At 35.4% G+C, this 12,225-nt stretch overlaps 1 protein-coding gene across 3 annotated transcripts in view; it reads left to right on the top strand.

The window, feature by feature from the left end:
• The window catches only part of SMG1 (SMG1 nonsense mediated mRNA decay associated PI3K related kinase), a 97,842-nt gene that overhangs the window by 28,636 nt on the left and 56,981 nt on the right, over positions 1–12,225 (top strand). For 2 of the 3 annotated variants that reach the window (XM_079945325.1, XM_079945326.1), the window contains 8 exons: positions 997–1,055; positions 2,049–2,262; positions 4,827–4,952; positions 5,348–5,420; positions 6,504–6,601; positions 7,887–8,060; positions 9,893–10,117; positions 11,682–11,783. In XM_079945325.1, the coding sequence (XP_079801451.1) occupies positions 997–1,055; positions 2,049–2,262; positions 4,827–4,952; positions 5,348–5,420; positions 6,504–6,601; positions 7,887–8,060; positions 9,893–10,117; positions 11,682–11,783 (1,071 nt within the window). Of the gene's footprint in view, positions 1–996; positions 1,056–2,048; positions 2,263–4,826; positions 4,953–5,347; positions 5,421–6,503; positions 6,602–7,886; positions 8,061–9,892; positions 10,118–11,681; positions 11,784–12,225 lie in introns of those variants that run through there. The other variant, XM_079945327.1, reaches the window with a different exon arrangement.

Raw genomic sequence — 12,225 nt, 5'->3', positions numbered from 1 at the left:
AGCTGAAATTCCACAAGCCGTGTGGCCCGGGCAACAAAAAAAATAAAATACAGGAGCAGTTACAAATTTCTTCACCCTTCAAGTAAGTCTCCTAATGTTAAATTAAGAACTTGCTATAGGGCTTCCCTGGTGGCAGTGGTTAAGAATCTGCCTGCCAGTGCAGGGGACATGGGTTCGAGCTCTGGTCTGGGAACATTCCACATGTCGTGGAGCAACTAAGCCCGTGCGCCACAGCTACTGAGCCTGCACTCTAGAGCCTCCGAGCCACAACTACTGAGCCCGCGTGCCAGAACTGCTGAAGCCCGAGTGCCTAGAGCCCGTACTTTGCAACAGGAGAAGCCACCACAATGAGAAGCCCGCACACAGCAAAGAAGAGTAGCCCCCGCTTGCCGCAACTAGAGAAAGCCCGCACGCAGCAACAAAGTCCCAACACAGCCATAAATAAATAAATAATTTAAAAAAGAACTTGATATAGAACAGGAGAAAATTAATGAAATGGTATAGTGAGTCAAATAACATTTGGTTCAAAGCAAGCTTCCTCCAACCCTCCTCCCCATTTTATTATGAAAAATTTCAAATACACAGCAAATTGAGAGAATTTTACAGTGAATATCATAGTGTCTAAGCTCTGTCATTAACACTTTTATCGTATGACTGTATCATATATCTCTCTACCTCTTCCTCTATCCATCAATCCATCTTTTGTTTTAAAAATGCATTTCAGAGTAAATGAAACAAGCTTTTTAAGTTTTTTTTCCCCCGCATTGATGATCATGGCTGTATATTTCCTATGGGTAAATTTCTTTCAGAGTCTGAAAGGAAACTTATGACACTCTTAACTTATGATATAATTGGGACCTGGGAATAATAAGAAAAGTAAGGTGTGGTCCAGTTATAATTTGGAGGGAAACACAAGTTAAAAAAAAAAGAAAGTACACAGTGTTATTCTTAAAAGTATAGGAATCTGAAGCTTTTATTAATGTGTTTTTTTTTAAGGTACTAGTTAAACAATTGGATAATATCTTGGTTGCTGTACATGATGTGCTTAATGAAAGGTAAGTAATTTAAAAGACTAAAATATATTTTTAGAAACTATTAAAAAGTGTACAAGAAGATAAACCCATTGGCTTCATTTATGAACATCTACTTAATGTTTAACTGGGTTCTCTTGTCATCTTTATTTGTGTAAAAATATTTAAACAGTAATTACCACTGAATACAAACGAATCCACTTGAAAGGGAGAGCCATTCTTCTTTTTAATTTGTCAACATGACTGAATAATTGAGCATTGACTTGTAGAATGACGTAAACTCTTAATGCAAGTGTGAATGAATGCAATTAACTTTTGTAAACTAGAGCATTTGGAAACTGCTTAGAGAGTAGAGGTGAAAGGGAGCTTCCTTCTTTGGGCAACAGTGGATTCAGGCCATCTATCCTCTGAGGCTACTGGGGTTCTCCAAAGGTGTGCAGTCATTTCTTCATATGGTGATTCCCAAAGAATTGCAGTGTTGGAAAGCATCCAAAACTCATCTCAGCAGATCACGAACCTTACTGCTTTTTGATGGTTTTATTTTATATAGTTTCTCATTAATATAATACTTAAATCAGTGTTGTCCTTTAAGTTTACTGTATTTAACTATTACCATTTCCTATTTTATAGTCCTTACATATTGAATATTACCAAGTATATAATTATATAGTGTGTTTTATCTGATCACTTGTTGCTGCCCTTTTCTGCAAATCAGTTAATGTAGTTTGAGATGGAATTTGAAGTCTGAATTTTAGTATTTCTAAGCCTTTCCTTACTGTTTGTAAATAATTGATTCTATAAAAGGAAATCTAAAGTCTTAACAAAGGTACTTTTGGCATTGCAGGAGACAGAATAGAGAGAATATTTGAAGTGGATAAAATTTCAACCTTCTGTGTAGTTTGAATAAAAATTATAAAATCATTTAAGACATTCTGTTGTAAGATGTGTCATTCTTGTCATCTTTGAAAGCTTAAGCTTTTTGTGTATTTTGTTTTGTTTGCATTAAAATAAACACAGTAGCAAATTGCTTCAGGAGTTGAGACAGGAGGGAGCTTGCTGTCTTGGCCTTCTTTGTGCTTCTCTGAGCTATGAGGCTGAGAAGATCTTCAAATGGATTTTTAGCAAATTTAGCTCATCTGCAAAAGATGAAGTTAAACTCCTCTACTTATGTGCCACCTACAAAGCACTAGAGACTGTAGGAGAAAAGAAAGCCTTTTCATCCGTAATGCAGGTAAGAATTTCTGGAGGGTTGGGGGGAATGATGATGCGCTTGGGAAGAAAGTTGTCCTTAACACACATCCTTGAAGGGGAGCTTAAAGAAAGGAAACTTAGAATAGGGGTTATATACTGATTGATATATGACGTAAATAAAACTCATGTTTCTGAATTAGAGTAAATGATACACACTGAAGGTAGATTTAAAGTAAGTTATTTTAAAAATTTTGTCGTTTTGCTTTTTAGAAGCTTTCTTTTGAATTTGCGTAGTACTAGAATCATTTACAGATTTGAAAATAGAAGCTCCATGAGGAAAACCACGTAGAAGGGGGCTTCGCATTTTTTGAGGGAGATAAAAACTAAACACCACAACTTATTTTGGGCCTAAAGTTTTGATAATATGTCAAAATTCTTATTCCTAGTGATATAAAATAAATAATTGTGTGTCTGAATTACTATTATTATTTTTTTGGCTGTGTTGGGTCTTCGTTGCTGCACGCGGGCTTTCTCTAGCTGCGGCGAGCGGGGGCTACTCTTTGTTGCGGTGCGTGGGCTTCTCATTGCAGTGGCTTCTCTTGTTGAGGAGCACTGGCTCTAGGTGCGCGGGCTTCAGTAGTTGTGGTTTGCAAGGGGTACGTGGGCTCTAGAGCGCAGGCTCAGTAGTTGTGGCGCATGGGCTTAGTTGTTCTGCGGCACGTGGGATCTTCCTGGATCAGGGATCAAACCTGTGTTCCCTGCATTGGCAGGTGGATTCTTAACCACTGCACCACTAGGGAAGTCCCTGTATCTGAATTATTAAGATCGTTCCCAATTTAATTTTGAGCAAAGTTATAAGTAAGTAAATTTTTGTTGAGCTAATGTTTTTAAAAATTTAGGATGTGGTGTCTTTAGAATATTTGATATCTTTATTTAATTTGCTTTTTTTATTAAACAATTCATGGTATGTTTTATTTTGGTTAATTATTTTTAAAAAACATGAGAAATCTATTCTGTCTTTAAAAATTTTATTTTTATTTGATTATAGAGCTTGTGACAAAACTTTGGAAAAGATGCAGAAAATAATTTGTAACTAACCAGCATAACACCAAATTTGGCTTATTCTGCATACAGTTTTCATAATATGAACATTTCCCCAAGTATTTATTTTGAAAAATTTTAAATCCACAGGAAAACAGATGGGCTGGCACATTAAACATCCATATATCTTTTACCTAGATCTGTCACTTATTAACATTTTGCTGCAGTTGTTTTGTTTCTACACACACACAGACACAGACACACACAGAGACACGATTTTTTGTTGAACTGTTTGAAAATAAATTCCACACATCATGATGGCTTATGCTGTGATACTTGCCTCTGCTAAGGTTAAGGCTAATCTCATATTAACATTATAATCATACCTAAGAAAATTAATTTTGTCACATAAGACAATCCATGTTCAAATTTTGCAGCTGCCACTAAGATGTCTATAACTTTTGTCTTAACCCAGGATCCCATCAAGGTTCATGTATTGATGAATCTTTAATCTCTTGAAGATGGTGGTGTGCCTCTTTAACCTCTTAAGTAGAACAATTCTCTGCACCCTTTTTTGTCCCCCTTATTTTGTAGAATGTTCTATGTTTTGGGCTTGTCTGATTATTCCTTCCTGTTTAGATTCAGTTCAAATATTTTGGTCACGAATACTTCATGGGTTCATACTTAGTGCTGTATCACACTAGCAGGCATATAACTTCAGGTTCACGTAACTCTTAGATAAAGAGTTTCATCACTTGGTTAAGGTGATGACCAACCGGATCTTTCCATTGTGAAGGCTTATTTTTCTCCCTTTGTAATTAGTGAGTAATGTGGGCATGATACTGTGAGACCTCCTGAATATCCTGATTTTTTCATAATATTTCACTTGATTTTAGCATTCATTCATATTCTGTGCATTGTATAGATTATAGCATTGGCTGTTGCAAAATGGTGGTTTTCTAATTGTAGCATTTCTTCTATATTTATAACATCATTCTTTTGTAGAGAAGAACTTTCCTTTTGGGGAAAAAATTGATTTTAACAAAAAATTTTAGCTACAAAATATTCTATAGGTAGTATGCCATATATTTATTTTAAAAATATATATAGTGGTAACATGAGCCTGTGTGTCATTCTTGTGTTGGGGCCATGCTAACCTTCTTTAAATCATTCCAATTTGAAGCAAGTACTAATATCTTAAAGTATAAGTCGTACAACATCTGCTCTATGTTTTGAATTGGAAAATAATTCTGGTACTTTAAAGACAAGTTTCCCAAGCACATCTTAGTTTTTCTACTTAAAATTTTAATCACACCCATGGTTTTGAAGAGAGCACTTAGGAACAATGTAAACATGTAACTTAGGGATAATGTTAATAGATATTAAATGAGGGGAAAACAGTGGATTGAAATGTTTTCAACTTTTTTGGGAACTAAAACTATAGAATTTATTTTCTTTGATATAGTCAGTTTTGGCTATAGTCACTATTAAATAATGAACCTAATTTGCTTGTTTTCTCCCTGTTTTATTAAATGTTCACGGTTTGTAACTTTTATTTTTTAGCTTGTAATGACCAGCCTGCAGTCCATTCTTGAAAATGTGGATACACCAGAATTACTTTGCAAATGTGTTAAGTGCATTCTTTTGGTAGCTCGATGTTACCCTCATATTTTCAGCACTAATTTTAGGGTGAGTTCCCCGCCCCCTCTTCCCAGATGATGGGGTAAGGGATTGGCTGCATGTATGAGGACCTGGGGAATTAGATAGAAAACAGAGTTTCTGCTCCTTTGAGTATAATTGGTTTTAAGGTCCAGGATTGAATGATGCAATAATGTAGCTTTATAAAAAATACCATCTGTACTTGCTAACACTAATACCTTAAAATACTTAAAGAAATATTTCATCAGTGTCATAAAGAAAGTTCCATTATTCTCCTGCCCTGCCCCTCCCAACCCCGCTTTAATGTATAATGTCAAGAAGGTGGGACGTAAGATGTTCTAGGTTCTCTTACTCTGAAATGTTCCACAGGTTGGAATAGCAATAAGACCTTAAAATGATTAGTCCCCTTCTCTGTCTCCATCCAGGATACAGTTGACATATTAGTCGGATGGCATATAGATCATACTCAGAAACCTTCGCTTACACAGCAGGTGTCTGGTGAGTCGTTCAGCATATACCAGTCATTTAAATATTGTGGGAAGGAGTGTTCGTTTCTCAAAGACCAGCTGTTAACACTACTTTTTTGATAATGCAAGAAAAATAATTGCTTCAGAGGATATTTTGGTGAAGATTACTTGTTAGCTAAATTTATCTTTTAAAAGGAAAAATGTGTACTTTTGTAGTAGGTAGGGAGAGTAAATACAGATTGTAGTGTTGCACCTGTGAGTAAGGACTTTATCTCAAGTCATTTGCTGCGTGTGCTGGTAGGAGATACCACAGTGGCAGTACCCTGAAGGTTAGAAAGGAAGATCCTGGATATTCGTGATTTATTGTTTTTCTATTGATTAAACAAATGGATTAATTTGGAGGATTGTCATAAATGATAAAGAAAAAATTTTTTTTTCCGTGTTAAATGAATGACTGATATGACTCACTTGGACATTTCAACTTGTTCCAGGTGCTGTAGTTTCTCATAGCTTATTTGGTGAAATAAACTTCTGAAATTAAGATATACAGGTGAGAGTAGTTCTCTCAATTCCACTGGCAAGTGGTCCCATTTCCCCTGGAGGGATGAGTGTACGCTTTTGGTGACCACGTGTGGCCCTGGAGAAGAAAGCCAAGGTGGCCATAGATTGGCACATTTTAGTCTAAGTCCTGTGTGTAGTGACAGTATGGCTACTGAATCTACTTATTAAAAAAAAAGGACATGAGATTATATTTTACTTTCTGGAGAATTTTCATTTCTGTAGCGTTAAAAGAGGTAGTGGTTAATCATTAGTATATTAAACGGTTTACAGGGAATTCCCTGGTGGTCCAGTGCGTAGGACTCTGCGCTTCCATTGCGGGGGCCCGGGTTCAGTTCCTGGTCGGGAAAATATTATCCCGCAAGCCGCGCAGCACGCAGCACGGCCCCAAACAAACAAAAAACAGTTTACAGTCCTAATTTTATGATATAGGGCATGTTTCAAGAGTGGGCAACTTGAAAACCAGATACCTTTTAAAAGAATTCTCTTAAATATTTTTTTAACTTGGACTTAAAATTTTTTTCTACTCTTCCAAAATTTCTTGTATGATTCCTAGGGTGGTTGCAGAGTTTGGAGCCATTCTGGGTAGCTGATCTTGCATTTTCTACCACTCTTCTTGGTCAGTTTCTAGAGGACATGGAGGCATATGCTGAGGTGAGTATATAAAAAATGAAGTTATTTCCTAAAATTTCAGGTAAGAAAAAAGCAAAAACAAAAATCTAAAGCAGTGCTAAATTTATTTTAAAACAATTCAGATCACCTGACATTTAAGCAAAAATTATGAGACCATTGCAATATTTTAATTATTTTTAGATGTTTTTAAGTTGCCAGCAGAATTACCAGAAAGATAGAAAAATTGCAGGCCTAATTTCCCAAAGCTTGAAATAATCTTGGTGGCTGGTAGTTTCCTGAAGACATTTTCTTCAGTTGTTTCTTATTTTTTGTTATGAAAGAGGTGAATTGATATTGTATAAAAGCCCCTAAAGGCTTTTTTCTCTTACTTCTATTGGCAATCTTGGATCATGCTTCGGAGGACAAGGCTTGGCTTCAGCCACCTTTGAGTATGGTACCTTTAATACTGCTGTTGAAGTGTCTATTATTGGTTCTTGGATTTCCTGGCCACTGTCCTGACTTAAACCTGCCATCTTAGTGTTTCTTCCCTACTCAGTTGGTAATTACCAAGATTCTTGTTTGGTGGTCAAGGCTTCCGTAAAGATTTAGCTTCATCTTTTCTTTATACTTTTGCTACTTCTAGCAAACAGTTACTTCACTACTTTTAACTCTACCAATCTATCTGCCTCTTAACTCTACCAATCTATCTGCTCCCTTTCAGAGAAAAGTGAGGGAATATTTTGCTTCCACATGTTTCTTTACCCCTGTGCCTAGGATGTCTTGGTTCCTAGCACACCTTTAAAGCTGATCTGCTTCTGATAAGCCACCCATTCTAGTTTGTAGAGACTTCCCTTTGCTATCCCTAAGATTGAATTCTCTTTGATTATTTTGGTGCTTAATTATGTGTAGGTATATGTTGGTTGTAGTACCCCGTTTTTTGCTAATCTTTTCCTTTGAGTATGTCTAATTTCCTCAGCTAGCTTATAAATCTGTAGGCTAGGTCTTCTAAGGTCTTATAATTTTTTAAACCAACCTCCTCTAAACTCCCCCAACCCCCTTGCTCTTCATGTGAATAATATTGGCTTAGTATACTGTTGACTTGAGTGGCTCAAAGAATCTATTGAGGTTAATATTTGCTTATTTAAATAATTAGAGAAGCAAAATCTACTTTTATACTTAGATTCATGTTTCCTTTTCTCATAAGCCGAAATTCCTCCTTATTTGTAAAAATGTATTATAAAGCTAATTGATTTAAAAATTGGGAGTTGTTTTTTGTTTTTTAAACAATGTCTTACTTAAATAAGAATGCTATTGAATTCACATCTAGGACCTCAGCCATGTGGCCTCTGGGGAGTCAGTGGATGAAGATGTTCCACCTCCATCCGTGTCCTTACCAAAGTTGGCAGCGCTTCTCCGGGTATTCAGTACTGTGGTGAGGAGCATTGGGGAACGTTTCAGCCCAATTCGGGGTCCTCCAATTACTGAGGCATACGTAACAGATGTAAGTTTTAGTAGTCTTTAGTATCATTCAGCAAAAATTGCCTTTTCTTTTAAATGCTTGTTTACCTAGTGAGCTATGTTATTAATCCCTCATTTGTTTAGCATGTGTGTAGGTGTCTGGCCACTTTCTTAAATGGCCAGAAAAGTAGGGAATTCTATATCTCACTCCCCTCACCCCCCCAACCTGATGAAAAAAAGTCCACTCTGAATTTTTAAATGCCTATGAACTTTTCTTTTAGGAGATTCTCTGTAGGTTCATTTATTCTTGTTTTTAATATGAATTCTAAAATCTTATTCTTTAGTTTTTTAATAATACTGAGTTTTGCTTTAAAATTATTGTGTCTCCTTTTAGTTTTTCAACATACTAAGAATAACTCTTAACAGGGAAGGCCTCGAAAAGTAATTTTCTCTAAGCATGAGAGGATGAAACAACTTGATAGCCTAACATCAAAGGATATAAAGATATAAGAACTTAAACTATGTAATAGCCTGAGACCAATCATAAGAGGTAGCTAGATTGCCACATTTCAGCAGCCCCAGACATCAGCTGCACTGTATTACAGTCCAGTGAGTGGTTCAGTGTAATGAATGTGAGAAATGAACCCCCATCATTATATTCTGCTTGAATAAGAAGGGAGAAGAAACCTGTGTGATAGTCATAAAAGATTTAACCTAAATGATTAAAATTTTACTGCTAGTGTAAAATTCTAGCTTTTATGAGCATTTACTTTCGTTGAACACTTTGCTAGATAAAATAGGACATTAATTATATATATATGTAATTCTTGGTAAGTTAATTGTGTATTTGAGCAGAAATGTCCTGAAGATAATTAAAACCAGCATGTTAATATGTTAATATTTTGAAACTGATCCAAGTGGTTTAATATTTTTATTTTTACTGTCTGAAAGATGGGTGGTTGATGACTTTGTCAGTGTTGAAATAAAAGCAGTTTATTATATCTATTTATTTATATCTATAAAACAAAAGGACAGGAATGTATCATTTTCCAGGATAGTTCTATATTAAATGTACTCTTTTATGAAGGTCTTTTAGGTCCTTGCCAAAAATGGTCTTTTAGGCCTTTCAAATCTATATGCAGGTTTACCAAAAAACCCCTATATGTAGTGGTTGTTGAATATTACAGAAAAATTTGAGAAATATTTTTCTGTATCAATCTTTTCTGTGTCTGTTTTTCTGTACTTGTTTTTTCCTAAGTTATTTTTATGAGAAATGTAGTACATTGACTACTGTAGTTTACTGGGGTTTTTTGGGGCTGGAAATGATAAGATTTTCATAATCCTCAAATAGGTATTATATGTTATGAATGAGAATGTTTATATTTATCTTTACATAGAGACCATCAGTACATGAACTTTCATAAGCTAAAGCTATCTTGGATATTTAGTTTTAAAAGATTGATTAAAAGTCCAAGTGCTAGATTACGGAAAGTTATTCTCACGGCAGGTTATTCCCATGTTGTTAATACTGTTACTGTTCTAAGTTCTGGTGTATTTCATGATTATTATGAAGATTCTGAACTTCAACCATTTAGTGACTTTGGTGGGGGGATAAGAATTGGGTATAAGGGAAATAGAGTATGGCAAATTCCATTCCTCTCACAATAGTACTTTAGAATACTTAGGCAATATCCTTTTTGTGTATTGTACCAGAGATACCTTATTATTATTCAGCCACTGAGAACTAGAATATTAAGAGACTACTGACAAGGCAGGCAGTTAATTTTCAATAGAAACTGCATTAAATAGAAAATATTTCTTGCTCTGTGGAAGAATATGAGTTTTTTTTAAAGCTGCTTGTTTTCCCCATTGCAGGTTCTGTACAGAGTAATGAGATGTGTGACGGCTGCAAACCAGGTGTTTTTTTCTGAGGCTGTGTTGACAGCTGCTAATGAGTGTGTTGGTGTTTTGCTCGGCAGCTTGGATCCTAGCATGACTATACATTGTGACATGGTTATTACATATGGATTAGATCAACTGGAGAATTGCCGGACTTGTGGTACAGATTATATCATCTCAGTCTTGAATTTACTCACATTGGTATGTGAATTCTTTTTTGTTTAATATGTTTATTCAGGCCCTTAAATTTACATTGATGCGGAAGAAGTTAAGCCCTTGTTTGTGTTTTTTTGCATTAATTAGTCTTATCTATATAATCTAGTTTGTTTTTGCTCTAGTATCTGTGTACTTTTAGTATTTGAGAGCTCATCTCAGTGTAGCTGTACTTTTTTTTTCGATGAAATATCCTTTATTTCGATGAAATATCATCCTTCACATGAGACTATCTAGCACTCCTGATAAATACTGTGTAGAGAAGGTACTTGATAGCTATTTTGAAAGACCCTGTTGTTTTGTTTCTGAAACATGAAAACTTCTTTGATAGTTTTTATTATTTTCTTAATCATAAATATCCCCCCTCTCTCCGCCTTTTATTATGGACCTTTTGAAGTATATTAAAAAAAAGTAGAGTAGTATAATGAATCTCTGCATACTTAATACTCAGTTTCTATAATTAGAAGCACATGGCCCATCTGGTTTCATCTAGGCCTCCTACGCTCTGCCTCCTCCTTGCCATCCCTGCATCCCCAACTGGATTATTTCAAAGCAAATTCTAGATGACATTCTGCTAAACATTTCTGCCATAGTTACACTTCCCTTTGCCAATGTGAAAAAAAACCCATGTTTAAGTGTAAATACATGTATACTATTTCGGTATCTAAACGTTTTAATGTCACAATGTTAAGGCCTAAACATATAGCTTAGATATATTACTTTTTTCTTTAATAGATTAATTTTCAGAGCAGTTTTTAGGTTTACAGAAAAATTAAGCAGAATGTACAAAGTTCCCATATAACCTGTTCCCCCAGTAGTTTCCTCTGTTACTAATATCTTTAGTTTTAGTGTGGTACTTTTATTACAACTGATGAGCCAAATTGAGACATCATTATTAATTAAAGTCCATAGTTGACTTTAGGGTTCACTCTCTGTATTGCACATTCTGTGGGTTTGACAAATGTATAATGCCATGTATTCACCATTACAGTATCATGCAGAAGGGTTTCAGTGCCCTAAAAATCCCTTGTGTTCCACCTATTCTCTCCCCTCTTCTGGCTGGCAACCACTGATCTTTTTACTGTCTCTATAGTTTTTGTTTGTTTGTTTGTTTGGTTTAATTTATTTATTTTTGGCTGCACTGGGTCTTCGTTGCTGTGTGCGGGCTTCTCATTGTGGTGGCTTGTCTTGTTGTGGAGCATGGACTCTAGGCACGCGGGCTTCAGTAGTTGTGGCACGTGGGCTCAATAGTTGTGACTCGTGGGCTCTAGAGTGCAGGCTCAGTAGTTGTGGCGCACGGGCTTAGTTGCTCGGCGGCATCTTCCCGGACCAGGGCTCGAACCCACGTCCCCTGCACTGGCAGGTGGATTCTTAACCACTGCGCCACCAGGGAAGCCCCTATAGTTTTGCCTTTTCCAGAGTGTCATATAGTTAGAATCATACAGTATGCAGCCTTTTCATATTGTTTTTTTTTTCCCTTAGAAATATGCATTTAAGATTCCTCCATGTTCTTTTGTGAATTGATAGCTCATTTCGTATTTTATTCTTTTAGATTGTTGAACAGATAAATACAAAACTGCCATCATCATTTGTAGAAAAACTATTTATACCATCATCTAAACTACTATTTTTGCGTTATCATAAAGAAAAAGAGGTAAGTGATTCATTGATCAGACTTGATAAACTTAGGTCATTGAAGGGTTTGACTCCTGTTCCTTAGTAGGCTACATAAATGAAATCGAAATGATAAATATTTGATTTAGAATATAGAAATTATAATGATTCACTTAATATTTGATTTTCATACTGTATACTTTGATCAGTGATATGCAGGTAGTTTTTTCAGATTTTATTAAATTTGTTTTATTAAAATGTGATGTGTATGTTGTAAATAATACTTCATTGTTAGCTTCTTAACCGACTCCCAGTCAAAGCCACTATAGACTTTCTAAGTAGATGTAGGAAAACTTATCTTAATAAAATGGTGTTTGTATGTGTTTTGATACTGGCTTGAAAAAAAAAAAGGACTTTTAAGAAATTTCACATTGTCATTTTTAATTTAGAGGACCCTTTTTTAAATAAAGCTTTATAGATTT

The sequence above is a fragment of the Stenella coeruleoalba genome (assembly GCF_951394435.1).
Source record: "Stenella coeruleoalba genome assembly, chromosome: 15".
NCBI lineage: Eukaryota > Metazoa > Chordata > Mammalia > Artiodactyla > Delphinidae > Stenella > Stenella coeruleoalba.
The sequence above is the reverse complement of the archived record's forward strand: the minus strand, read 5'-3'. Positions and strand labels throughout refer to the sequence as shown.